General features: G+C 34.3%; 1 protein-coding gene across 1 annotated transcript in view; it reads right to left on the bottom strand.

Annotated features, from left to right (window-relative positions):
• Positions 1-26716, bottom strand: part of LOC148300375 (glypican-6-like) — a 194158-nt gene extending 167442 nt beyond the window's left edge. Inside the window, exon 1 of the mRNA XM_088274887.1 lies at positions 26258-26716. Within this exon, the coding sequence (XP_088131013.1) occupies positions 26258-26480 (223 nt within the window). The 5' untranslated portion in view covers positions 26481-26716. The remainder of the gene's footprint in view (positions 1-26257) is intronic.
• Positions 26717-27065: the final 349 nt, after the last annotated feature.

Raw genomic sequence — 27065 nt, 5'->3', positions numbered from 1 at the left:
CGCTAATATTCACAAGGTTTTTGTCGAAGCCGGTGGAAGAAGAAAAGTACCAATAAAAAGTGGTTAAAAACAAAGTTGTTTTATTCTATACAGTTTATAAAATGTGCCACAAAGTATCTGCGAAAAACATTAAAAGAATGAAGTATATTTTTTAAAATACATAAATATTGTGGTAAAATAGTCGCATGGCCAAATGCCAGATCATAAGCCATAGGATGCTCATACTTCCATCTTTTTTTCATATAAAAAAACTACGATAGGTGTTTTACATCAAGTCGAGACACCTTTAATATTGACATATCATCCGTATGGTGAATAATCCGGTATCTGATATAATAAATAAAAATAATAAAATTAAAATAGCGATTGCAGTTTAAATTTTTATTTCAATCAGTATTCGCCGGTAGTTCATAAAAAATAATTTTCATAATTATTAAGCGATTTTTCAAAACTTAGTACCTACTTAGAATGATATTATGAAAACGTTTCGTTGAGTTAGCTAGCATTTCACATTATTTATTAACAATCCACCCTTACTAGGGTAAAAATAACGGAAAATCTTAAATAAAAAAGTCATAACAGAAAAAGAATGAAGAAAGACGGGAGCTTTTAGCCAACTTTTATCACGGTCTAGTCTCTTAAAGCCTCTTTAAGAGCTTAGAATAAGCCTCTTAATAGAATTAAAAAATAACTGAATAACTGGTTGAAAATTCGAACTCTAGTCACATGATTTGAGGCTTTATTCGCAAAAATTAATATGTATATGTCAGTTGATGGCTCGACATAAAAAAAACGCAGACCGAGCTAAGATCCTACACATTTTTTTGTTACCATAAACATTATCCGTCATTAAATTAACGGCTGTCGCATTCATCTGTTTCAGTCGGGCTAGTTCTTTTTTTCAATTACTTTTTGCCATCTACCCACGCCTAAATTAAAAGGACAACTTTTTAACGGCATCATTTGATCGTTATTATGAGAAGAATGTGGAAAGAATTCGCTTTTTGGGCCGACAGCCCGCCATTTCGGGTGAAGTGTGCAAGAAAAACATAGCGAGTGTTTTTGCCTGGAATTTTCACTCATGACTTACATGAAAGTATGGTAACTTTAAACATAAAAAGTAAATCCACTTAAAGAAAAACTTAAAAAGTTTAAGCCTGAGTAGGGTCATGATAAGCGGTGTTGCAAAAGCCGTAGCTAGATTTCAGAGTCACTTGGACGTTAGGTAATTCGAAAGTTCGCACCCAATTCCAACAATAAATAAAACATCATATTTTATTATATATATATATATATATATATATATATATATATATATATATATATATATATATATATATATATATATATATATATATATATATATATATATATATATATATATGTATATGTTATTTTATTATATCTTCTACTTTTGTTTATTCCGAGTAGTTACACGTTATGATAACAATTATTATTATTGCGATGAAAATTATTTTGTATTTATAAAAATAAAATATTCACAGGTACACTTACGTCGCAGGAGATCGAAAAATCACCAGACTTGAACCTCTGACCCCAGCAATAAAAGGTGGTTTATTCCCTCCCTCAGACGTGTAGGGTGCCTCGCGACACTAAATTAGATTCTACACCCCTGTTGACAGTTTCCAATAGACTACATAAAATACATGGCCATAGCTACTCCACTAAGGGAGGGAGAAAATACTTTAGTTTCTTCAAATAGCCGGGGTGAAAATATCCCGAAAAAAACAGTGATTCAGAGAGACGAGTTCAAAAATCGATAGAATTTCAAATGTGATATGGCAATTGCATTACACCAAGGGATGTATGGTATGACAAATCAAATAATGAAGCATCATCGTAAATTACACAAAGACAAGGTTATAAAAAAAAACATTCATGGTTCACTTTTGTGTAATATCACCCAAAAACTCACGGTTGCGAAATAAACGTTGTACCTACATGTGAAAGGGATCCAAGACCATCGCGTACAAACAAGTTGAAAAAAATAATACAATAAAAATGTTCAATAATGGGTAGAATGGTGAACATTACACAAGTGTATAAAGTGATCATTTAAGCAACAGACGTTCAGACTTCCATCTTCTTTCATATTAAGAGAAACGATAGATGTGTCATATCAAGTAGAGACACATTTTTATTGATATATCATCCGTAGGGTGAATAATCCAGGGTCTAATAGAATAAATAATAATAAACGTTCTATCCACTTCACAAAAAAACTAGGGGTGACATATCGCTCACTCCTTTCAAGAACGTCATGAATAAAATAAAAAGATTTTTCAGGAGAACGTTTTTAAAGTTTAAAAATAAAATACAATGTATTAAAAATAAATATCAAGCCACTTATTGAACTTTTCACTGTGCAACAGATCTTTTTAGGTAATACCTGAAGCTTTTTTCTCCATCTGAAAAATATTTAGTTTCTTTTAAAAAAAATTAAACAATACCTTTTCTTCAAAATGCAAAAAACAACACTTTCTGCCCTGTAGCGGGTAAATATTATGTTAAAAATATCCCGTTTTTGCTAGGATATAGTACATTTTCTTGGCCTTCCGAAAACACGCACAACTGAAAATTGACGATTTTTTATTTATGGCGTTCTTGAAAGGAGTGAGCGATAAACTATCAGATAATATCGTCACATATTTCGATGTGAAACGAAAAAAAAATGCTGATGAATTTTAGTGGACATGACATAGAGCGGTGTTCCGCAGGGCTCGCTTCTCGCCCTATCGATCCACGGACCCCCTTCTATTCGAACGCACCGTCTCGGTAATGTCGTGCGAAGAGGCTTTCAAGGGACTATATTGAATCAAACATTTGTCGGTAAATACGGGCAACAGGGGTGAACGGTTGGCACGCGTGATCAGCGATTCGGCAACCCCCAATCGGGGCGAATCGGCAACATTGTCGGGGAAATTAGGGCAAATGTGTATTTTATTAATCGTAATGGGATCTCTACGGCATATTTCGGCAGTGGCCCTTTTCGGCAGCGTACTTTGAAAACATCGGAAAAGCGAGAGCGGTTTCAAAATACTTTAAACGTTTTGAAATGTCTTCAAAACACGATAACATGAAAACAAGTTTATCAATTACATGACTTGGTTTTTTGTTGTTAAATCCAATAAATGCGACTTATGATTTTTTTATGATTTAAAATCCTTAAACTAAACCGTTTTTTGGACAAGCTTATGTTGGGTCAGTCTGGTAAAGTGGAAAAGAAAGAAAAAAGACAATTCTTATGTTTAATTTCACAATGTTTGTGGATATTAAAAAAATACCAGCCATCAAGAAACACGCCATTGATCATGAGAAATATTTAGTATTACGTGTATTGCTTATATATTCAACAGATGGCGCTGCTGTTGCGATAAAAAACAAATGATTTATCTCAAAAATGTTTTTCAAAACAATGTTTTACCTGTCACCTAGTAAAACTAACAAAAATACTAATAAAACTGTTCCCAAAAATACATTTTTAGTCACAGTTACTTACATATGAAAATATGCGCGAATTCGAATGCTACATTGTGTCAAATTTTCAAAGCAATCGGTGAGTAGCTTTGGGAGATATAACATTTAAAATATATTCTATATAAATATATTATTATTCTGTCTACGTTCAATTCAATCATTAAAACCTTGTGATATATATTTTTTAAATAAACCCTTACTTTTTCATCAAAAAAATCTCTCTAAAAAATATATGTAAAAACTTATTCATTCGAAGATAGTTCATCACTGGCATTTAAATCATTCACCCCTCTCAAAACAGGCGCTTCGTTTTTTTTCCAATTTCGTTCAGTATTTGCAATCAAAACTCAACAATGGCAAAGTTATGAATTGTCCGCACTAAAGCGAAAATCCGTAAACAGTGCAAATCGTATTTCATTAAGTTTGCCATAACGCAGGCGTTGCTGACGCAGACCCATTCAGCGGTGGTATTAATAGCAACCAAGTTGCTTACAATGAGGGGAAATGGTGAAATCGAATTTCATACATTTCGCTCACTCCTTTCAAGAACGTCATAAATAAAAAATCGTCAATTTTCAGTTGTGCATGTTTTCGGAATGCCCAGAAAATGTACTATATCCCAGCAAGAGAGGCATATTTTTAATTTGATATTTACCCGCTACAGGGCAGAAAGTGTTGTTTTTTGCATTTTGAAGAAAAGGTATTGTTTAATATTTTTTTTTAATAAACTAAATATTTTTCAAATGGAGAAAAAATCTTCAGGTTTTACCTAAAAAGATCTGTAGCACAGTAAAAAGTTCTGTAAGTGGCTTGATATTTATTTTTAATACATAAACATTAAAAACGTTCTCCTGAAAAATCAAGTTCTTTGATTTATGACGTTCTTGAAAGGAGTGAGCGATTTGTGTGGGTATACAATGGATGAGAGGGCCAAACATACGACAGGAGTATTTATTGATTTGGCATTAACTTTGTGGAATAAAATCACGATTTAAACCCTGATGATGCTAAGGTTCTTGTCGAAAATTGAGTACCAATAAAAAATAGCTAAAAACAAGGTTCTAGTTTTATTTTATAAAAATATATTGCTTCTGCTTCTTCTCTCTTCTTGAAAATCCTCGGATCTGTCCGTTATCCGTCTCTTGTGATGTGGACTGCCAGCGTCACGCCATCGCTTTGGAGGTCTTCCAGGTCTTCTTCCATCTGGGTTCTCTTGAAGATCAATTCGAGACGGTCTACTTTCTTGCATTCTATTGACTTCTTGATTTTTAGTAAATTGACATATGGAATCAAACATTTAATCTATTGGAGGTGTAAAGGTATTCTTTATCCTTCTTCATCTTTACGTGTCATGTCAGATCCCCCTAGTCGACTATCACTTAAGAGTATATCCCCTTGTCTCGGAGAGCTCTAAACAGCTTCACGACTGTTCTGATCCCCGTCTAAACAAATACATTATGGCGTCGTATACATAATTTTCCGAATGTTATGTCTACAGGATGGTTTGGGTGTAGTTTAACTATTTTTATATCGTAGTCGTACAGGAGAAAGTGACCAACTAACAAAACGTAAAATGTTCAGGAGGGTCACTCTTGTAACATTCACCAATTCTACCCATTATTGACAACCACACTACTCAAATTCTTGGAAGTTCTTTATACATAAACCAATTTTGAAAATTGTTCTTGAATCACTAGAACTCCACTAGAGACATCTATTCGTGAGATGAAAAGAAGCTTTATTGAGCAGAAACTCTTTTGAAAAATACTCTAAATGGAGATAATCCAGATTTGTGAACAAGTATTTGGACACACTCAAAATGTTATAAATAAATTATTTATAGCTATTTTTTTTATAAACTCATTGGCTTTGGATATTTTCTCTACAACGGTCGTATGTTGAATCAGATGAATGAACGAAGTCTTAAGAAATTCAAAAAAGATTTCCTACCCCTGCCCAGAGAATAAAACCAAATAATTTGAGTCCGAAATAGCGAGGAATGAGTAATTTAGTACAATGCAGACGGATTCGTGTTTACGGCTCCACACCCGACACACCGGGAGAAATTGCAAATAGCGGCTTCCGCACTAAAATTTAACAGCGGCGATATTTGCCTCCCAAGACTACAATATAATTAGAACATGTCGGTACATTTCCGATGCCGGTCGGGCAATATCGAAATTGGAAATTAACAAACCAATTTAACTAGCTAACCGTCATACAGCTTCTCTGCTGGGGTAAGCAGATATAATAGAAAGCCACAGCAGTCTGACATTAAAAACAATCTTCGCTTTTTCCATATCAGGGATCTTCTCATACATCGCTCACTCCTTTCAAGAACGTCATAAATCAAAAAACTTGATTTTTCAGGAGAACGTATTTAAAGTTTAAAAGTATAATACAATGTATTAAAAATAAAGATCAAGCCACTTATTGAACTTTTTACTGTGAAACAGATCTTTTTAGGTGAAAACTAAATGTTTTTTCTCCATTTTAAAAATATTTAGTGCATTTGAAAAAATAATTAAACAATACCTTTTCTTCAAAATGCAAAAACAACGCTTTCTGTCCTGTAGCGGGTAAATATTAAGTTAAAAATATGCCTCTTTTGCTGGGATATAGAACATTTTCTGGACATTCCGAAAACATGCACAACTGAAAATTGTGGATTTTTGATTTATGACGTTCTTGAAAGGAGTGAGCGATATATCCGCCGATTTTTTTTTTAAATATTTTTTTTGTGTTTTCATTACTTACATCATTTTCGTCGATGAAAACATCTGTAGTTTTCATCAGTCGTGTGAAATGATATAAAACTTGTTAAAATGGTCTAATACAAGTGTTTCATTTGTAATAAATAATACAATACAAAAAGCAATACCAAAACATTCCAGCAGAACTTTAAACATTTACTTCAATAACCTTCATACAGAAGACATTGAATTGCTAAAAAAAGATGAAATGAATTAAAGACATGTTAATCTAAGAAAAAAGAACACATACAAAAATCACACAAACATAAGCAATAAATAATAAGTGTAAGTCCCTCTCCAAGCACAAGAGCTTAGTCTCTTTATTGGAGAAAACTGCGTTATGAATTTTAAGATTGTAAAGCAGAAATGTCAAAAAAAACACAATTATTTAAAAAAAAAACCTTAATAAATATTATAAATTAAAAAAGGTATGGTGAGATGGTTTGGACATGTGGAACGAATGAGTGAGGAAAGAACGGCAAAACAAATTTATGGGGCGAATATAGTTTCGCTGTTATATATAGTTATAGTTAAAAGGAGCAGAGGAATACCGAGAAAAACTTGGCAAGATGAGGTATGCCAAATACTTGAAAGATTCGAAATTATCGACGATATTTATGAGGAGATGTATTAACGTGCAAGAGGCGAAGAATGTTTGCAAAGACAAAGTGGTGTGGCGTTCTATCCTCTCTGCCTAACCTTGCGGAGAAGCGGTGTGATGGTTAGTTAGTCAACTTTAATAAATAAATAAATACAAATTTAAAAAATATATATCAGAAACTGCATATAAAGCCAAGAACCATTCGTTCAATTCACATACGTTTTTTTGCAGCAAAAACCTACGCCAAAGCAAAAAGTTCAGCGACTTTTTTCACCGTCCGACGATGCTGCCTTTACTTGAAGCATGAATAGCGAAAGAGCGCCATTGAAGCGGCGAAATGCCTCGCTAGCAGGGTACGAGGCATACCCACGGGCCGCCATCGGAGGAATGCGGACCGACCGGACCCCAGTCCGGGACGTTCCCACGTCGGTGCAGTCGACCGACCGACTGAGCGCGTCACAAGACTGCACGCCATTTTTCATCGGCATTCCATTTTCCAGATTCGAAAATCGAATTCGACATAAACCGCGATTATTTTTACCGGTTTCAAAATTCGAATACGTTTATTCGAAATCATAGACAACATCTACTTCAACTTATACTCGGTAAATACCACTAATATCATAAATACATATCGCTCACTTCTTTCAACAACGTCATAAATAAAAAAAATCGTCAATTTTCAGTTGTGCATGTTTTCGAAATGCCCAGAAAATGTACTATATCCCAGCAAAAGCGGCATATTTTTAACTTAATATTTACCCGCTACAGGGCAGAATGTGTTGTTTTTGCATTTTGAAGAAAAGGATCCTATTGTTTTTTTTTTTAATAAACGAAATATTTTTCAAATGGAGAAAAAACATTCAGGTTTTACCTAAAATGATCTGTTGCACAGTAAAAAGTTCAATAAGTGGCTTGATATTTATTTTTAATACATTTTATATTTTTAACCTTTAAAAACGATGTCCTGAAAAATCTTTTTTTTTATATATGACGTTGTTGAAAGGAGTAAGCGACATGTTTCATATCAAGTTGAGATTCATAAGAAGTTGAGAACCTTTAAAATTGACATCTCATCCGTAGGGTGAATAATCCAGTGTCTGATTTAATAAATAATATTAATAAAAATAAATCATAAGTTGAGAAAATTCCCAGAATTGTGAAGTATTTGGAAACTCTCAAAAAGTTGTTAAAATAACTAGTCAAATCATAAACTGCAGAAAATTTAAAATATGGTTTTCAGGCGATTCCCAGTGTGTAAAAATAATCCGGGGTTCGAATCTTGCATACATCCAAAAAAGGGTCTCTGCTCAATAAATACTTTCGACTGCATTCAGGCTTCCTTTATCCTTTTGCCAACTCCATACTAGAATGTCTTCAGGTCAGGAATAATCGGCGGATTAACTATGTAGAGACGTATGAATGTAAACGAGGCGCAGATTGCATGCAAAGACAGGTTGGTATGGCGTTTTTTCTCCCTGCCTACCCTTTCGGAAAGCGAGTGTTGGTTTGTTAGTAAGTTACTTAATTCATACATTTAAAAATAAATATTAATAAAATGATAAGACATTGTACCCGCGAAATACCACAGGAGTGCCATTGTTACCAATTTATGCAAAGATAATAATTTCCACGCCGCTTTAAAAATATATTAATATGGTAATTTAACGCTGATGGACCAAGAGCCATATTTAAGCAACTTCTTGCGTTTTTTTTAATGCAAATTTAGAGTGGACGTTACATATTATATACTATTATATGTATTTTACGAGTCAAGCTGTCATCAAATGCAAAACGTCGTACCGCCTTCAACAGCCTGATTGCATTATAAACGCTATAAATTCATAATAATTGGCCAGCTGTCTCTATGAGTCACTTTTTGAAAGATAATGCTTGAAATCAATTACATAGACGATGTATAATAATAACAATAGTAAGAAATTTAAAAAAAACTACGGTAGGTGGTTAATTTTCATCCTGGTTTAACATCTCTAAAGGTGTCAAACAGGGATGTGTAATGTCGCATGAAAGAGTTGAAAGGTTTACATGTTGGAGCTAGAATGAACAATTTGACCATTTGTTGCCTTTTGTATGCTGAAGATGATGTTCTTCTTGGCGATAGCAGAAAAGACCGGCAGACGTTGGTGACAAAATATATAAGTATAATGTGTGCAAGAAAAGTAATTTACTGTTCAATGTCAGCAGATCCAAAATTATGGTTTTGGATAGAGATGAATCTGGTTGTAAAATAATGGTAAATGGGGATATTTTGGATCAGATAGATGATTTCGTATATTTGGGAATTATGTTTTCTAGGGATAGAGAGATTCAAATAGAAAGGAGAGTACTCGTATATTCTGGGAACAGGGTGAATGGTGCGTTAAATTCAGCTATAGCAAATAAAACTCTACCAGCGAAAGCTGAACTGGCCGTACACAATAGCGTCCTGCTACCAACCCTAATGTATGAAAGTGAAGCATGGAATTGGCAAAAGAAGGATGAAAGTAGAAAAGGTAAAAATAAATACAAGTGTTTTTTCACTCTTATATTTATTCCTATCGCTTTTGCATAATTTTATTGGAGGTTTGCACTTTTTACGGGTAATAGTAATAAAATTGCCGAGTTTCGCATATCTTATCTTGGTCGAGTGGTAAAAATAGAAAGAACATTATACATTCGCTTGTACCTATAATATTTTTTCGGCAGATAAAATAAAACCGATATCTTGTTCCATATTATAAAACCGAATTTGTATACATTGGCTAATTTATCAAGCTAAACGTCAAAAATGAAAATCCTATTTTCTAGGTTATTTTTTCCAAAAAAAATTACAAGTCATAATATTTATAATAAAAAATTTTCTATCTAGTAATCTGCTTCTAAAACTTTATCAATATTTTTTTTTCAAAATTTTAAGTGTGTCCAAATACTTGTTCACAAAGATGAAGAGGAATATGAAAGTCTTTATCAATCTTTATAAAAAGTATTCATCTTCGAACCCTTATCCGCACCCCGATGGTGCATAGGGCACTGCATCATATAAACGCAGTGTTATCTTGATCGTTAAAACACGATCACAGGGTGATCAGCTCTGCACTTCATGTACCAGTCTAGGGTAAAACTAATACAGACACTGAGTCTAATAAGTTGTATTTTATTGTCAAAAACAAATTTTAAAAAATGGTGATAGTTGTTTCGTCTTGTTACGACAATTTCAAACTAATACATTAGTGTGAAAATGCCATAACAAGGCGAAACAATTGTCACAAATTTTATTTTTGTGTCTTTAACAATATAATACAATTTGGTAGACTCTAAAAATCAGTGTTTTATTTTAACATTTAATATATAAACCTTTCATTATTATAACTGGTAAATTAATGAATAAGTTCTTTCTCTTAAATTTGACGAACACTTAATCTTAATTATATTACACTAAGTAGGCACTAAGTATATATTAAGCACTCCTGGTTTAATCACACTTAAGTGTTCGTCAAAGAAATCGCTTACACTTTTCGCAGGGAAGAACAAAAGGCTTATTGGCCCACTTAACCCTTTGTGTGCTGTAGTGAAAGACGAGTGCCTAATTGCACCACTGAATAAGAATTTTATGAGACTAATTCAACGGACATTACAATATAATTACGGTCGAGTGCTTTCATGTGAAGAATTATTTAAGAAATAAGCAAAGTAATGGAATAATAGTAATAATTTTAGATAATTTATATAGCCCCATATTCGTAAAATACTACCTCAAGGGCGCTTTACTGTGATCGAATTGGAGAAAAGGAGATAGTTGAAATTATTTAGCAAACAAATGCGTTTTTATTGTTTTTTCCCCAAAAATCATCTCACTCTCACTGTTTCTAAATACTAGTTTTCTAATCGATTCAGGAACAACAAAGGCACGCTAGCCAAATTTAGTACGCTGGTTAGAGCTTGTCAGATCACCATAACCCATATCAGTTGTTGTAGCAGATCGAAGCGTGAGACGTCGATCACCCAATTCGTCTGGAATCTGGAATACACAGTTTTTTCCTGATACTCTGGAGCCATATTATGTATTGATTTGATTTATACATGAGTGGATAAAGTTTATAATCTACCCTTTCAGGAAAGCAAGTTTCTTAACCCGTGCAGTTGGTGAAGTAGTGGAGTGATGTGGCTGAATTTAGAAATCCCAAAAATTAGTCTCGCTGCAGCGTTTAACACTGATTGCAGTCGGGTCAATTTATTGTTTGGTAGACCCGTGTATAAACTGTTACAATAATTGACACTAGATACTACAAACGCATTTATCAATTGACGGGCAGCATCAACTGGTAGATTTTTGCGAAAGCTTTTAAATTTCCGCAGCTGATAAAAACACGTACTTGCTATTTTGCTGATTTGAGTCACAAGGGAGAGATCAGAATCTAGAATCCAGAAAATCAAATTTAGAAATCTAAAAAATTAGTCTCGTTGCAGCGTTTAAAAGTGATTGCAGTCGAGTCATTTTGTTTATTGTAACTGCAGACAGTTGGTAGAATTCCAAATTAAATTGTTGGGTAATATATCCAAAATAAAACACGGTTATTGGATTGAATTCCACTTTTATTTACATATATATGATAATATGTTACGCGTTCCGTCTTATTAATACATTATCAAAGACTCTTTTTTTCAAGCGAATCGTTCATTCATCTTATTGCACTCGGATCTTAAAACAGAGATTTAAAATAATAGTTTATACTAACGATGAAGAGAAGTTTGGCGATAAATTCGATAGCGCTAGAAAGCCAGGTTTTCTCGTGAGGCAATAATTTGACGTCTATTTGTTTATCAACACGGGCGAATGTAAACAGAGACCGGCTAAATATACTTAACCCGGCCCTGCCAGTCAGTCATCCGGACACGTGTGCCCTGCGGTGTTTAACACGTGGTGATAATTTAACACTGTTTGGAGAAAAGGTACAGCTTCTGGGTAAAAATAACACCAATTTATCGATCGAAAACGGGACCGCGGACGACGGCGCCACGGAAAAGGTTGAGAAAAAACGCATGGACTTGAGTAACGTCATGGTAGACAGACGAAGGATTGCGAAAAAGAGAAATGTTCCAAAGAGTTTTGTAAGATAAACGAGCCTGTTTGCGGGTTGGTTAAAAGGATAACGTTTGGTGTTCCTTTCCACATACTAGCTTTTTGGACACTTGGTTGTAGAAAACGGTTGATAGACCTTTCACCACACCGGTCATCTACAGTTTCTCATACTAGCTGGTACAATCAAATGTACAGTCAGACAAACTCCTTAGTGGATAAAACTAATATCTATGAACAAAGATTTGGACACATTCAAAACAAAGTTCCTCTTACTATTACACTCAGCTTTTGAGAAATTCAGCGCTCAACATCAACAATCTTGTTCAACAAGGTTGCTATTACATTGTCACAAGAAACAAACAAGTGTCCGCAATTGCTTCAGCACCGGATTATTTTTTCAGGTATACGACGTACTAACCATCGTGCTATCTTCTTTATACAATGCTTTATGTTGATCATCTTTCTAGCGGAAAAATTGAGAAGAAAAAAAGACTTATGAGCACCCCTTGCTGAGCCAGAAAATTGATCGAAATTGGTTGAATTCTATCCAGAAAATAATGATTTATTTAACATACTGTGGACGTCATGGAATAGGTTAATTGATATGACGAAGTTCGATAGTTAAAGGAATAAAAATCCTGCATTCCTAAGTATTACTAAACTTATGAATTTTTCAGTCAAAGGATGAGTTGAATCAGCCTGTATCACATAAAAAGCTGACGTATGCAAAAACATTAATTGATTTTTATATGATGATTAAAGAAAACACTTGTTTTTTACCACTTGAGTTTTATTATAGACTACATGTTTCAGAAGTTAAACTTCCATCATTCAGGTCTGTACAATAACTAAAAAATAAAATATAAAATTGTTCTATAAATAAGGAGAGGGGAAAGTAAGGGGAAGGGGTTAGTCAAGGGGCGGAGTTTGAAAACAAAGGAAAAATGGAAAGCAAAGGTGAAGAATTTTGAAACAATATATTATTTAATAAATTATTATTAGAATTTAGGTTTTTTTTTGGATTTCTAAATTTTCAAGATTATTCATAATTTGGCTTTATATGTATACATATATTTATATATTTTTGTTGATTTTTATGTTTTATTTAACCTCTCGCGTTTAGATGCATTCCATACCATTGATTTATTACGAAAAACCATACAGATATGAATTTCAAATAACGACTACCATCGTAGGCGATCCCCATTTCAATATTATATCCATCAAACATCATCACAAAGGGTCCAGACAAGCATTTCAACTCGAAAAAAAACCTTTTATAAATGATCCATAATGTTAATTGAATCGGGCATGTGAGAATTTGGTCCTTTTGTGACTTGGATATGAGAGACCCGTTGGGCATATGATATTTCAGACCCGAGACAACTATCGGCCGGATGTTGTGTTTAAGAAATGGACAGGGAAAAGGGTTGAAAGAATTTATAAGCCCTTATGTCGAAATTAAAGGGGCGTTATGCAGCGCTGAGCGTCTGGAACTTGGAAGGGTGAATAATTACGATTGAAGAATGGAATGAAGACGGGAATATTAGTATAATTGTTCTCATTCATTTCAAAGGAACGGTTCGCGAAATAATTGGGTCTCTCTCTCTTAAAACAATGTTTATTTTCCTCTGTTCGTATATGCAGAATTCAGGGAATTTCATTGATGGAATTAAACGATTTTTTTAATGTAAAAGGAGATGATCCTAATGGAAAACTGATACTTTTCGGTAATTTTTACAATTTTATATTATTTAATGATTCGGCATTGACTTTGTGGAATGATATGTCGATTATTTGTAAAAGTAAACACTTGTATAATGCCACTTATTGAGTTTTATTTCATTTCACGACTAGTTTCGATAACTAAAGTTGTTTTCCTGGACAAGTGATGAATAAAACTAACGAGCAAAAAATGTATATATATATATATATATATATATATATACATATATATATATATATATATATATATATATATATATATATATATATATATATATATATATATATATATATATATATATATATATATATATATATATATATATATATATAACCTGAATATTTTTTAAAGTATTATATGAGTGTTAAATTTCTTAAATAATATTTGAATTTCGTTATCTGGCGACGAATAGTCAATGATTTGACCGAATTTTTGTAAAATTTTTGAAAACTACTATACTTTCATCAATATGTAATTACAAAAACACAACAAATTTATAGATTTGGCGTTAAATTTGTAGAACTCCATTTTTATTTTATATATTAAAGGTTAAAATCAAACACTGATTTTTTTATAGTCTACTTTTATTGTTAAAAAACACATAAAAATTAATTTTGTGACGTTTCGCCTTGTAATGGCATTTGAATTTTCGCCACAACAAGGCGAAACAATCACCACAAAATGTATTTTTGTGTTTTTTAACAATAAAATACAATGAAGTAGACTCAAAAAATCAGTATTTGATTTTAACATTTGATATATAAAACACAACAGAAAAGCCTTGAGACAGTTTGTGGACTCCATATGCTCCACCTAAAGAGCGGATATGGTTTAATAAAATGAATAATAAAAAAAATCAGTGTGTGATTTTAACATTTAATATATAAAACACAACAGGTTTTGTTTTCAACTGTTGATCAAAACATCTATAGTTTTCGAAACTAGACATGTCGCTCACTCCTTTCAAGAACGTCATAAATCAAAAATCGACAATTTTCAGTTGTTCATGTTTTCGGAATGCCCAGAAAATGTACTATATCCTAGCAAAAGAGACATATTTTTAACTTTATATTTACCCGCTACAAGGTAGAAAGTGTTGTTTTTGCATTTTGAAGAAAAGGTATTGTTTAATTATTTTTTTTAATGTACTAAATATTTTTTCAAATGGAGAAAAAACCTTCAGGTTTTACCTAAAAAGATCTGTTGCACAGTAAAAAGTTCAGTAAGTGACTTGATGCATATTTTTAATACAGTGTATTACATTTTTAAACTTTAAAAACGTTCTCCTGAAAAATCAAGTTTTTTTATTTATGACGTTCTTGAAAGGAGTGAGCGATGTGTGATGCAATAAAACCCAATAAGTGGTATAATACAATTGTGTTGTGTGTACAAGTGTTTAATTTTTAAAATAATCCACAATTTTCAATAAAACATGTCGGAATGAGAAAAAAAAGTTCATACTATTCATATATTATAACTCAAAACGATGCATCGGCTATTTTTCATTCGGACTGCTGTCACCACAAATATAATTCGAGCAACTGCATTTTCCGTAAAACGGTGAATCACCGCAGTTGGAATTCAATTCGAGCCGGGGTGAACGAAAGACGCTTTGATGAAGTGGCTGTTTTGTATCGCATTTATTTTGTTTGTTTGGACGCATTCCTGAGTAGGCTGCACTCGGACCTTATACAGAGATTATCGGGTTCAGATTTTCAAAGGAGGTTAGAAAAATTAACATATTTATATATTTTATATCATTTTTTGACATCTCAATATCGATGTTTGTATGTAACTTCTATCTAAATACAGTGTGCATATTAAAAAAAGGTCTTTTTTTTTATTTACTCAAAATCCATTTTTATATAACGTTGATTCAACGGACACCGCCTCCCTCCAATTAGTCCGTTATATCGAGGTTTTACTGTATTTTGTGAAAAACGTATAAATTACTAAACTAACTAACTAACCATCACGCCGCTTCCCCGCAGGGGTAGGCAGAGAGAATAGAACGCCACACCACTCTGTCTTTGCAAATATTCTTCGCCTCTTCCACGTTCATGCATCAACTCATACATACTCGACGATTATTACCCGGCCGCTTTCAAGTATTTGACAAACCTGATTGTGCCGGTTTTCTGAAGTTTTCCTCGGTTTTCCTCTGCTTCCACTACATTTTCTATATTATTTTTTGACTTAAAATGCCGTAAAATGCTTCAATTAGGAGTGAAGTTGTCAATTATGAACAGAATGATGAATTCATATGATTTTTCATCTCAACACAGATGAAGAAAAATATTAAAGTCTGGGCATTTACGGGGCTTACGACCGTCATAGGCTAGTTTAAGTGATCACTTTACACACGTATAACATTCACCAATTCTACCCATTATTGACAACCACACTACTCCAATTCTTGGAAATTATATATGGTTCAATTTTGAAACATAGTGCTTGAATCACTAGCGTTTCACTAGATACATCTATTGGTGAGACGAAAGAAGCTTATTATAATGACATACATGAGAAACGCTGGAAAAATCCTTTTCATTTTATTATTTTAGCTTATAATTTGACCAGTTAATTTATTTACAACATTTTGAGTGTGTCCAAATACTTGTTCACAAATCTGGATCATCTCCAGTCATAGACATTGATGATATAACAGAATTAAATAATTTATCGGCTAGTTACATATTTTTCCGACTAAACGCACGATATTTTAACATAATTTATATTTGAAGCACTAACTTTGTGATTTTCCATTTAATAATTAAATGTAACTTCGTTTTAAAATCACTATAAATATTTGAGTATAAGAGTATTAATTAGTTTTTATAAAGAAGCGGTTAGCTTCGAAACCGGTAGACCTTATGATTAAGTTATAATAAAATATTTATATTGATTTTAAAACAAAGTGCCATTTTAATTACTTCTATGATATTTTCATATGTCACATATTCAATTTAACATAGCATGTGTAAGACGGAGGATATCGTGAGGTGGGGACGACAACGAAGGCGATACTGGAAGAAACATATAAACAGAATGTCAGAAAACAGACTTCCACGTATCGCCCTGCAAGGCAACCCTGAAGGACGCAGACCCCCAGGCTGACCTCCGAAAAGATGGAAAGACAGCTGGGAGTTAACATCCCAAGAGCGACACGCGGAGGCACAAACAGATCCCTAGGATCTACAAAAAGAAGAAGAAGATATTTTAACACGTCATTAATATCTTGGTACTCGAAAGGTTAAAGACGATTTTGTCAGCATCTCGTGATTGTTCGCGATGCACTGAATGCAGGGAAAGTGTCGAACCGTATTTGAAAAACTGTTCCCGAAATTTCCCTACTATATAGCAGTCCCTTAGTTTCCAAGAAGTCTGTCGCCCGCCCGCGCTCTCTACCTGGGCCCGGCGGCGCAGGCGACACCTCCCCACTGTGAAAAATTATTATTTCCTATTTATCTATGCTCACACACCCGCCGAATGGCTTCCCGATCGTCTGAATCCGACGCCATAATCTATTTATTTATTTAAACTTCATGTACAGAAAAAAAAGAGATTTATAATCCAGGATTCGGATCTCACATACTAATAAAAGAGTTTCTGCTCGATAAAAGGCTTCTTTTCATCTCACCAATAGATGTCTCTAGTGAAGTTCTAGTGATTCAAGAACAAAGTTTCGAAATTGGTTCATACATATAGAACTTCCAAGAATTTGAGTAGTGTGGTTGTCAATAATGGGTAGAATTGGTGAATGTTACAAGTGTGTAAAGTCATCATTTAAACCAGCCTATGACGGTCGTCAGCCCCGTAAATGCCCAGACTTCCACATTCTTCTTCATTTTTGATGAGATGTCAAAAAATAATATGAAGGTATTATAATGTTCCCGATGAGTAGTTTCCGTTTCTCATTTAGTTAGTTTTTTTTATTATTTATAACTAACTAACTAACCATCACGCCGCTTCTCCGCAGAGGTAGGCAGGGATAATAGAACGCCACACCACTCTGTTCTTGCAAATATTCTTCGCCTCTTCATGCATCTCCTCATAAATACCCGCTGATTGTTTCGACTCCTAACCTTACCACTCTCAAGTATTTGGCATACTTGATAGTGCCAAGTTTTTCGCGGTCTTCCTCTGCTCCTTTTTCCAATTACATTCGCCTCATAAATTTGTTTTACCGTCCTTTCCTCACTCATTATTATTTATTCTTAAATTTAAGTGATGTTTCTAAGTAATAATGTGGGAATTTTAAGCATAATCTTCTATGGCGGCATGTCTGAACTTTGTACGGTTCCCAATTTCCCATTCGCAACTTTCAACCACTCATTTGGCGTGTAAAACAATGCATTTTCGATGCATTCAGCAGGTCAACGAATGCTTCACGCTGACTTGTGCATAGAACACGTATTCCCGCCCGATTCCGCACGCCCTGGCGCCGAGCCGTGCTAATAATGTCGTTGGGAATTATGATTTATTTGACAGCTCTCTGGGCGAAAAAACGCGGGAAGGGTCGCCATCTTGACGGTCCGCTTTTGACGTCGACTCTCATTTGTTTGCGTTCGAATAAGTTTTATGGCTGTTGCGCGACGGCCTGCCTGCGGGACACGAATTCGCAAAGCACGAGTAGGTACCTAGTACCTAGCACCTACACATTGCTAGGCTGTGTGCTGTGCCGGGGTATGTAGTATACATATGGCGGTGTGCGGATTTTTTACTCTGCAAACTATTCTTTGGCACCGCCAGTATACGTTTTATTTGGACGGAGATTCTGATTTATTTGATAAACATTTATTTCCTTTACACCCAGGTTACATTATTTAATTATTTTGTGGATAATAAAAGAAGGTTATACAGCTTTATAGCGAAATACACAAAGTTCCTTTAAAAAAACGAGGTGTTCCACACTGTTTGATGCCGAAATACATGTTTCATTTTGTTGAAGTTTTCGATCTTGTGGTCCCATGAATATATTCATGTTTTATTGGTGATTAGTGTCTTGTGTGTTGATTTCCTGGGAGGTGTTTTTTTGTGATTTGTGAGAGTAATTCTTAAAAACATACGCAAGTAAGTTATACTAATATTAAACCAAGTCTAAAAGAGCTATTCGTAAATGGATAATGGAGGTGGATATATCCGAAATAGATCGCATCATTCGGCCATGTCATATTTTTTTTCTTTTACATAGTTTGATAAACAAGTATTGTAAAATGTGCCCTCGGCACGGGAAAACTCAGTGAGGGCACATTGTTGTAATTTGCAATAATGTGTTTGATGAAATGTGAAAATAAATAAATCAAATAAATAAACTGTACAATAGACTGACAGCGTAAATTTTTATTAACACTTTTGTATTTGAGATATTTTTTAAAGATATAAATAAGCAAAACATTAATTAAAAATGGATAGATTTTACCATAAAGTGACTGCCGAATCAATTAATGAAATTATAAATATTTAATAGATTTATATTATCCACTGACACTTCGTGATGGAATTGCATTTTTAATATATTATTAGATTAAAACCAATATTTTTAGCCTTTTCACTTAATTTTTATTTGACCAGCGACCGGGTTTCGTCGTTACCGACATCATCAGACTGGTCTGATGATGACCTTATATATAAATATATATAATATATATAAATATTTAGTTTATTATAATAATAATAAAACCCTTACCGCACCCCAATGGTGCATAGGGCACTGCTTCATATAAACGCAGTGTCATCTCGATCGTTTACACATGAAGGAAAGGTGATCAGCCCTCCACTTCAGGTACCAGTCCAGTGTAATATTTAATAAATATTAGAGTGAAAAAATCACTTATATTTATTAAACCCCCCTGGGAATCGAACCCGGGACCTCCAGAATGGTAGCCGAGCATGCTGACCATTACACTACGGAGGCGGACAAAAATATGTATAGTAAATAATAAATTAATAAGGTAGATCCCTAAAAACAATACAATGGATACAATGGATTCAATATTTTATGTAAATATCTCATTCGGGATGTTACGTATTGCTTTTTATTTTTTATTTTTTAAGTTTATTGTCTCTTGAAATATCGAATAGTACCTAAATAATTTTATTCTTTATAACACAAGTAGTAAAACGGTAAACTGTATTAAAAAAATCTATAATAATAAAGATAATATCACTTATAGAGATAAGTTACCGTACGATTAGATCATATTTTTAATTTTATTAATAGACCAACGCATTTTATTGATAAAATTCCACACATCTCGCTCACTCCTTTCAAGAACGTCATAAATCAAAAAACTTGATTTTTCAGGAGAACGTTTTTAAAGTTAAAAAATATAATACAATGTATTAAAAATAAATATCAAGCCACTTATTGAGCTTGTTACTGTGTATCTGATCTTTTTAGGTAAAACCTGAAGGTTATTTCTCCATTTGAAAAACATTAAGTTCATGTAAATAAAAAATGTCCGCCTCCATAGTGTAATGGTCAGCACGCTCAGCTACCATTCTGGAGGTCCCGGGTTCGATTCCCAGGGGGGTCAAATAAATAAAAGTGATTTTTTCACTCTATATTTATTCAATATCACCCTGGACTGTACCTGAAGCGGAGGGCTGATCACCTTTCCTTCATGTGTTAACGATCAAGATAACATTGCGTTTATATGCAGTGCCCTATGCACCATTGGGGTGCGGATAAGGGTTTGAAGAAATAAAAAAATTAAACAATGCATTTTCTTAAAAATGCAAAAACAACACTTTCTGCCCTGTAGCGGGTAAATATTAAGTTAAAAATATGCCGGTTTTGCTGGGATATAGTATATTTTCTGGGTATTCCAAAAACATGCACAGCTAAAAATTGACGATTTTTGATTTATGACGTTCTTGAAAGGTGTGAGCGATCTGTCAAAGTGTGCTAGATAGTGTAATAAAAATAAATAATAAATATGGCCAGTTTGTATAGCAACGTTTTCGTCAAAAAATGCCTCAAGTGCGCTTTCCAATATGCACTTTACGTATTTTATAGTTTTACAATTAGATATTTATCTAAATAAGTATATGCAATATAACTAATGTAAAGAAGCTTTTTAACTAACTAACTAACCATCACGCCGCTTCCCCGCAGGGGTAGGCAGAGAGAATAGAGCGCCACACCACTCTGTCCTTGCAAACATTCTTCGCCCCTTCCATGTTCATGCATCTCCTCATACATACCCGCCGATTGTTACGACTCCTAACCTGACCACTTTCAAGTATTTGGCATACCTGATCGTGCCATGTTTTTCTCGGTCTTCCTCTGCTTCTTTTCCCGCTAACATTCGCCTCATAAATTTGTTTTACCGTTCTTTCCTCACTCATTCTACATGTCCAAACCATCTCTATGCTTATCTCAGCTTTACATTCCTTCCTTATTTCACTATTCGTACATCTATCATACATCGTTTTGTCGCACATTCTTCTGAGAGATCGCATTTCGACTGCATTCAGTCTACTTTCATCCTTCTTTTGCCAACTCCATGTTTCACTTCCATACATCAGAGTTGGAAATAGGACTCCGTTGTGCACTGCCAGTTTAGCTTTCGCTGATAGGTTTTTATTTGGTATAACTGATTTCAGTGCACCATTCACTTTGTTCCCAGCATTCACTCTCCTTTCTATGTCTTTATCAATCTTTCCATCCCTAGAAAACATACCCAAATACACAAAGTCATCAAGAAGCTTTTTATTAACCAGAAACTCTTATATTAGTATGTGAGGTCCGAATCCTGGATTATAATTACACACATGAGAAACGCCAGAAAATACCATTTTCATTTTTATTATTTAAGCTTATAATTTGACCAGACAATTTATTTACAACATTTTGAGTGTGTCTAAATACTTGTTCACAAAATCTGGATTATCTCCAATTACATGAGTTATTTTCATATTATTTTTTGACATCTCATCAAAGATGAAGAAGAATATGGAAGTCTGGGCATTTACGGGGCTGACGACCGTCATAGGCTGGTTTATATAAGAGTTTCTGCTGAACAAAAAGCTTCTTTACATCTCACCAATAGATGTCTCTAGTGAAGTTCTAGTGATTCAAGAACAAGGTTTCTAAATTGGTTCATAATTAATGAATACTAAAAGTGAAAGTGAAACTCAAGCATTTTGACATTTCAACATAGAATAATATGGACGTTTGGGTATTTACAGGGCTTACGCCTTGTCATAGGCTGGGTAAGTGATCTCGTATACTTTGTATATATGATAAATGAAAAATTGGAAACAAAAAAATGAGTACTGTAATTATCAATCATCTGAAAACTTGACACATCGCGCACACAGGTTATGACAGCGCGCCGCGCAGGCTTGCCAACTTAACGACTAACGCACTTGCTAGTCTTAAGAAATAAAGAGGTGGGCAGGTATTCACACTGGCGGTATATGTACCTACTTTGAATATATTTCTATAAATTTAAACTTTTTATTAAATACAATCAAACATCCAATTTGTTTTGTAAAGCGTCTACTACGAAAAGTTAGGCGTCCAATTTGATATAATAAGCGTCCAATTTGATTTATATAAAGTTCGATTTGATTTATTAACTTCCAATTTGATTTGTATAGCTTCCAATTTGGTTAATATACCGTCCAATTTGATTATTAAACGTCCAATTTGATATATAATACGTCGAATTTGGTTTATATACCATCCAATTTTACTGGTTAAACGTCCAGTTTGATTTGTATAGCGTCCAATTTGGTTTTTATAGTCTAATTTGATTAACAAAACGTCCAATTTCATATAATATACGTCTAATTTGGTTCATATGCCTTTCGATTTGATTTGTTACACGTCCAATTTGATCTGCAAAACGTCCAATTTTAAGATAAAAACCTGTAATAATAGCCGGTAAATGAGTTCGGCTGTCCTAACTCAAAACACAGTAAGGGACATTTTTTTTGTAGTACGTTTTATTGCATTTTTGGACTAAGCACATTCTACTTAGTCCGAAAATGCAAAAAAAACGAACTACAAAAAAAAAGGCCCTTACTGTTTTTTAGTTTGGACAGCCGAGGTATACAGTACGGATGCATCATACCTCGACAGCGTGATCCGTTCGTTCGGCGGCCATGGGTTAAGGATCAGGCCTAAACGGGTTATTATGCAGTTCAACGGGCGGGAGAATGAGTTGATCTTAGCAAATTGTTTCGGGCCTAATAGCCCGTGAAGGGGGGTAATAAGAGAGGAAACGCAGAGCGGTGAAGCGTCCGAGATGCGCGGAAGAAAGTGAAAACAGAAGAGGAATCAATTTCGACCGTGTGGAAGAAGAACTGCGAAGAAACATGGTAAAAGATAGGGAAAGATCCACAGACAAACGTGTTTTCAAGAATTTCATTCCAAAAATAATCAAAAAGCAATTGATTTAAATAACTAATTAACAAACTAACCATCACGCCGCTTCCCCGCAGGGGTAGGCAGAGAGAATAGAGCGCCACACCCTCTGTCCTTGCAAACATTCTTCGCCTCTTCCACGTTTATGCATCTCCTCGTACATACCCGCCGATTGTTACGACTCCTAACCTGACCACTTTAAGTATTTGGCATACGAGATCGTGCCATGTTTTTCTCGGTCTTCCTCTGCTTCTTTTCCCACTAACATTCGCCTCATAAATTTGTTTTACCGTTCTTTCCTCACTCATTCGTTCTACATGTCCAAACCATCTCAACACACCTTTCTTAATTTTATCGATCGATATGATTTAAATATGTCCTTTTTTATATTATTTATTGATTCGGCATTAACTTTGTGGAATGACTAATTAATTACTCTAACTAACTACAGTTTTAATTAATTACAGTTTTAATTTGTACCAGAAGATGAAAACAATTGTCGTTTTCGAAACTAGTCGTAAATAAAAATAAAACGAGATAAAGTGGATTATTCGAGTGTTTAATTTGAATAAAATGTCCTTTTTATAAGGATTAACCCGCTAAGCCTCTACTTTTAGAGGCTTGTCTGCAGGTAGGATAGTAAAGAGTAAGGGCGTTTGTGCACTACCCGTAATTTTACCGTCCGGCAGTCCGGTTTTGAAAAATGAAAGCGACTACGGCGGTTTAGCGTGATCGAATTTACGCGCAACGTGTTCACGCACCGATTAAGAGCACCCATCCGAAGAAAGATGAACAAAAGCACAAGCCAATCGTTATTTTAAAACGCTAACTGACGTGCCGGACGGTAAAATTCCGTATAGTGCACAAACTTCCTAAGGATAGGGAAGGTAAATGTAAAAAAAACACATCACAAACACCCAGACCAATTGATAATAAACCTTTCTTGAATTTATTTTGCAATTGACGTGAATCGAACACGAGGCACCAGTTTCGCAGTCGAGCGTCTACCCGACTACGCCACGGCGCCTGTCTTCTTAGCCTTATGCGGATAAGGGTGAGAAGAAGAATACCCAATGGTGCATAAGGCACTGCATCGTAAAGAAACAGTGTTATCTCGATTGCTAAATACACGAAAGATAGGTGATGAAACACCAGGTTCACCCATTTTTTCCCAGTATGTGGGACGGGCAAAGGGTTAATGGTGTGATGTACTATTAGCCTCCCATGTGGCCAACATACGTATCAGATAAGACGTTTGATTGACGGGTGCCGTACTGTGTACACTGTCATACACCAGGGGAATTTGTAAACATTCCGGATCGATAATTGACGCACTTTTGCGGCCAAAAGAATACCTACCATGAAAAAACCATGACAAAATTATTATTAATGTCCTTCTTACCGTTGATCATCACTGACTGTCGGTTTTTTTTTATTCGTAAACATCGATATTTTCTGACAAAATATCGATATTATCGCGTGACATTTTTTACTCGAATCGGCGCTTTTTTTTTATCAGATTCTAGCAGATTCAGAGAGTTAGCGCGTTTGACTAACATTTTGGAGTTCGCGGGTTTGATTCCCAGGGGGGGTCGAAATGAAAGAGTTTTTCACTCTAATATCGATTTAATATTACCCTGGACTGATAACCTTAATTTATAATAATTTATGGTAAATTTAACACTGTCGATGTGATTCAGTACCCTGTGCACCATTTGGTGCGGATAAGGGTTATAATGTATGAGGAGACACATGAATGTGGACGAGGCCAAGAATGTGTCAGGTTGTGGTCCCTTGGTTAGTATCGCGGACTCTCGAGTCGGAGTTTCTGGGTTCGAACCCACTCTACCACAATTTGATACCTATTTCTTATAATGAGCCGCCTAGGCTCACAGCAATAGTATGAAATTGAAGTGTTTTTTGTAAATAATAAAAACACATATATTTCTCTTTTCGTTTGAAAAAAAGTGCAAATACTAAGTGGTGTGGCGCTCTATCCTCTCTGCCGACGTTAGTGAGTTAAATCCAATATTCCCCCGAGTGAAAAAACCCTATTATTTCTATGAACCCCTCTTGTTCTTAGAAATAGGCACAACAAAGGATTAGGAGAACAGGTATTCGACAGGTAATCCTAGAACCTAAGCAAATAGGTACTTTACGAAATAGGACAAGTACTTTCAGGGCCTGTCGCTGGGGGATTCGTTTGGCAGTGTGTTGGTGACTGTACTAATAATAATTATAGTTTATGTATTCATTTTTAAATCAAACACAGAGTCTACTACATAAGTTGTATTTAATTAAAAAAACATATAAAAAATAGTATTGTGACAATTGTTTCGCCAAGTTATGTAATTTTCAAAGAAAATGCCATTACTAGGCGAAAAAAAAATATCAGATGCATTTTCATGTATTATTTGAGTATAACTTAAGTATTATTAAGTTAAAAATATTTTAAGGTGTCTGGATCGTATGAATTCAACTTATTGTTTATAGGGTGTAAATTCGATATACGTACAATTTTTAATTTGTTGCCGACGGATGTTAGAGGTCAAAATAAAATATGGAACAAGGCAAAATAAAGGAATGGGTGAATGATCAAGAGTTAATTTTATGAAAATTGTAAAATGTTTATATTCTTAATTTTTCTCTCTTTTTGTGTGTATATTATATAAAAGAATAAAAAATGTATTCAAAAAGAACTCCACCGACAAGACACACAAGGTTGCTTGGTGGGTCTCTGCATTTTTTAAAAATATGTTTAAAATTGTGATTTCAATAAATGTATACAATTTATTTAATAATATAAAAATGCAAACAATGGAATTCCATTCAGTAATAGATTACGTACCTATCCTAAATTCGATCGAATATCTGAGATCCGTTTCCCAACAATTCATAACGTGAAATGCATTTTTTTCTCTTTATGTCTTCATTAGGTATATTAATTGATTGCTGGCAGAGCTAAAAACACGAGTTCGGTAGAATGAAAAAAGATCAAAGGGGCCGACGGGAATACCACAAGAAGATAGTACCTACTCACGTTACATTATATTATTGTCGTTTTATATTTACAATGAATTGATGCGGATACTGGTTGCTAATATGTATACTCAATTTAAAATATTGCTTATCAATGATATTAGGTAATAATCGTTACACATTTGCATTCTGAAACATTACGACGGGTGTCGGCAACATAAAGGAAACAAACAGCACATACCGGTTATTGGTTCCTCAAGAATGTCCAGAGTGGATATACCCCTACTCTCGAATATACTTTTAACATTGTTACAGGAAACTATTCCGCTGTTGGCAGCCGCGGTGTATCCGACACTTGTAAACACAACACAAGACATTAAACACAATGTTTCAAATGCAAGAAGGCTCCTGCGCCCATTTGAAACTAAACAAAGTTTACGCCGAAACATTGCACCCACAGACATGATTGCATCCGCGTCAAACACTCGAAAGTAAACAAAGTCCTGTTTTCTAACACGAAAACAAGACGAATTTCCAAGGATTATTAGAAGATATGCAGTTCTATATCGCGCACTGTATACCGACGAATTTAAAAGAGGATGCAGCCATGATTTTTCAAATAAAATAAATAATAAACGTCAACAAACACGGAGCTTTTTCCGACGCGACGCGCGCACTCGCCGACGGAACAAAAGTGAATAAAATTACTGCGCCAGTGCGCAAGTCCCGTGATGCACATGGAACGACAATGTTGCCATATACATTTTTTAAATATTTTTTCCTGTATGACACCCACAACTAGATACTCCAAGCTTAATATATGTGTCAAGTCGTAAATATTAAGCATAATTCTTTTTCCTTTTTTTAAATATAAGCCAAATAACATAAAAAGAGACACAGCATAAATTGTGGAACTTGATGTGCGTACTTAAAAAAGAAATAAAACAATTTTGTAGAGCATTGTCTCTTTTTTTAATGCTAAATCTGAATTTGAATGTCCAACATCGTATATATTAGCTTACAACCTATATTATTTGAAATATGTTCTC

This window comes from Brachycentrus maculatus, unplaced genomic scaffold (genome assembly GCF_059751285.1).
Source record: "Brachycentrus maculatus isolate JH-2025_06_01 unplaced genomic scaffold, ASM5975128v1 h1tg000736l, whole genome shotgun sequence".
NCBI lineage: Eukaryota > Metazoa > Arthropoda > Insecta > Trichoptera > Brachycentridae > Brachycentrus > Brachycentrus maculatus.
This window is presented reverse-complemented; position numbering and strand designations above follow the sequence as displayed.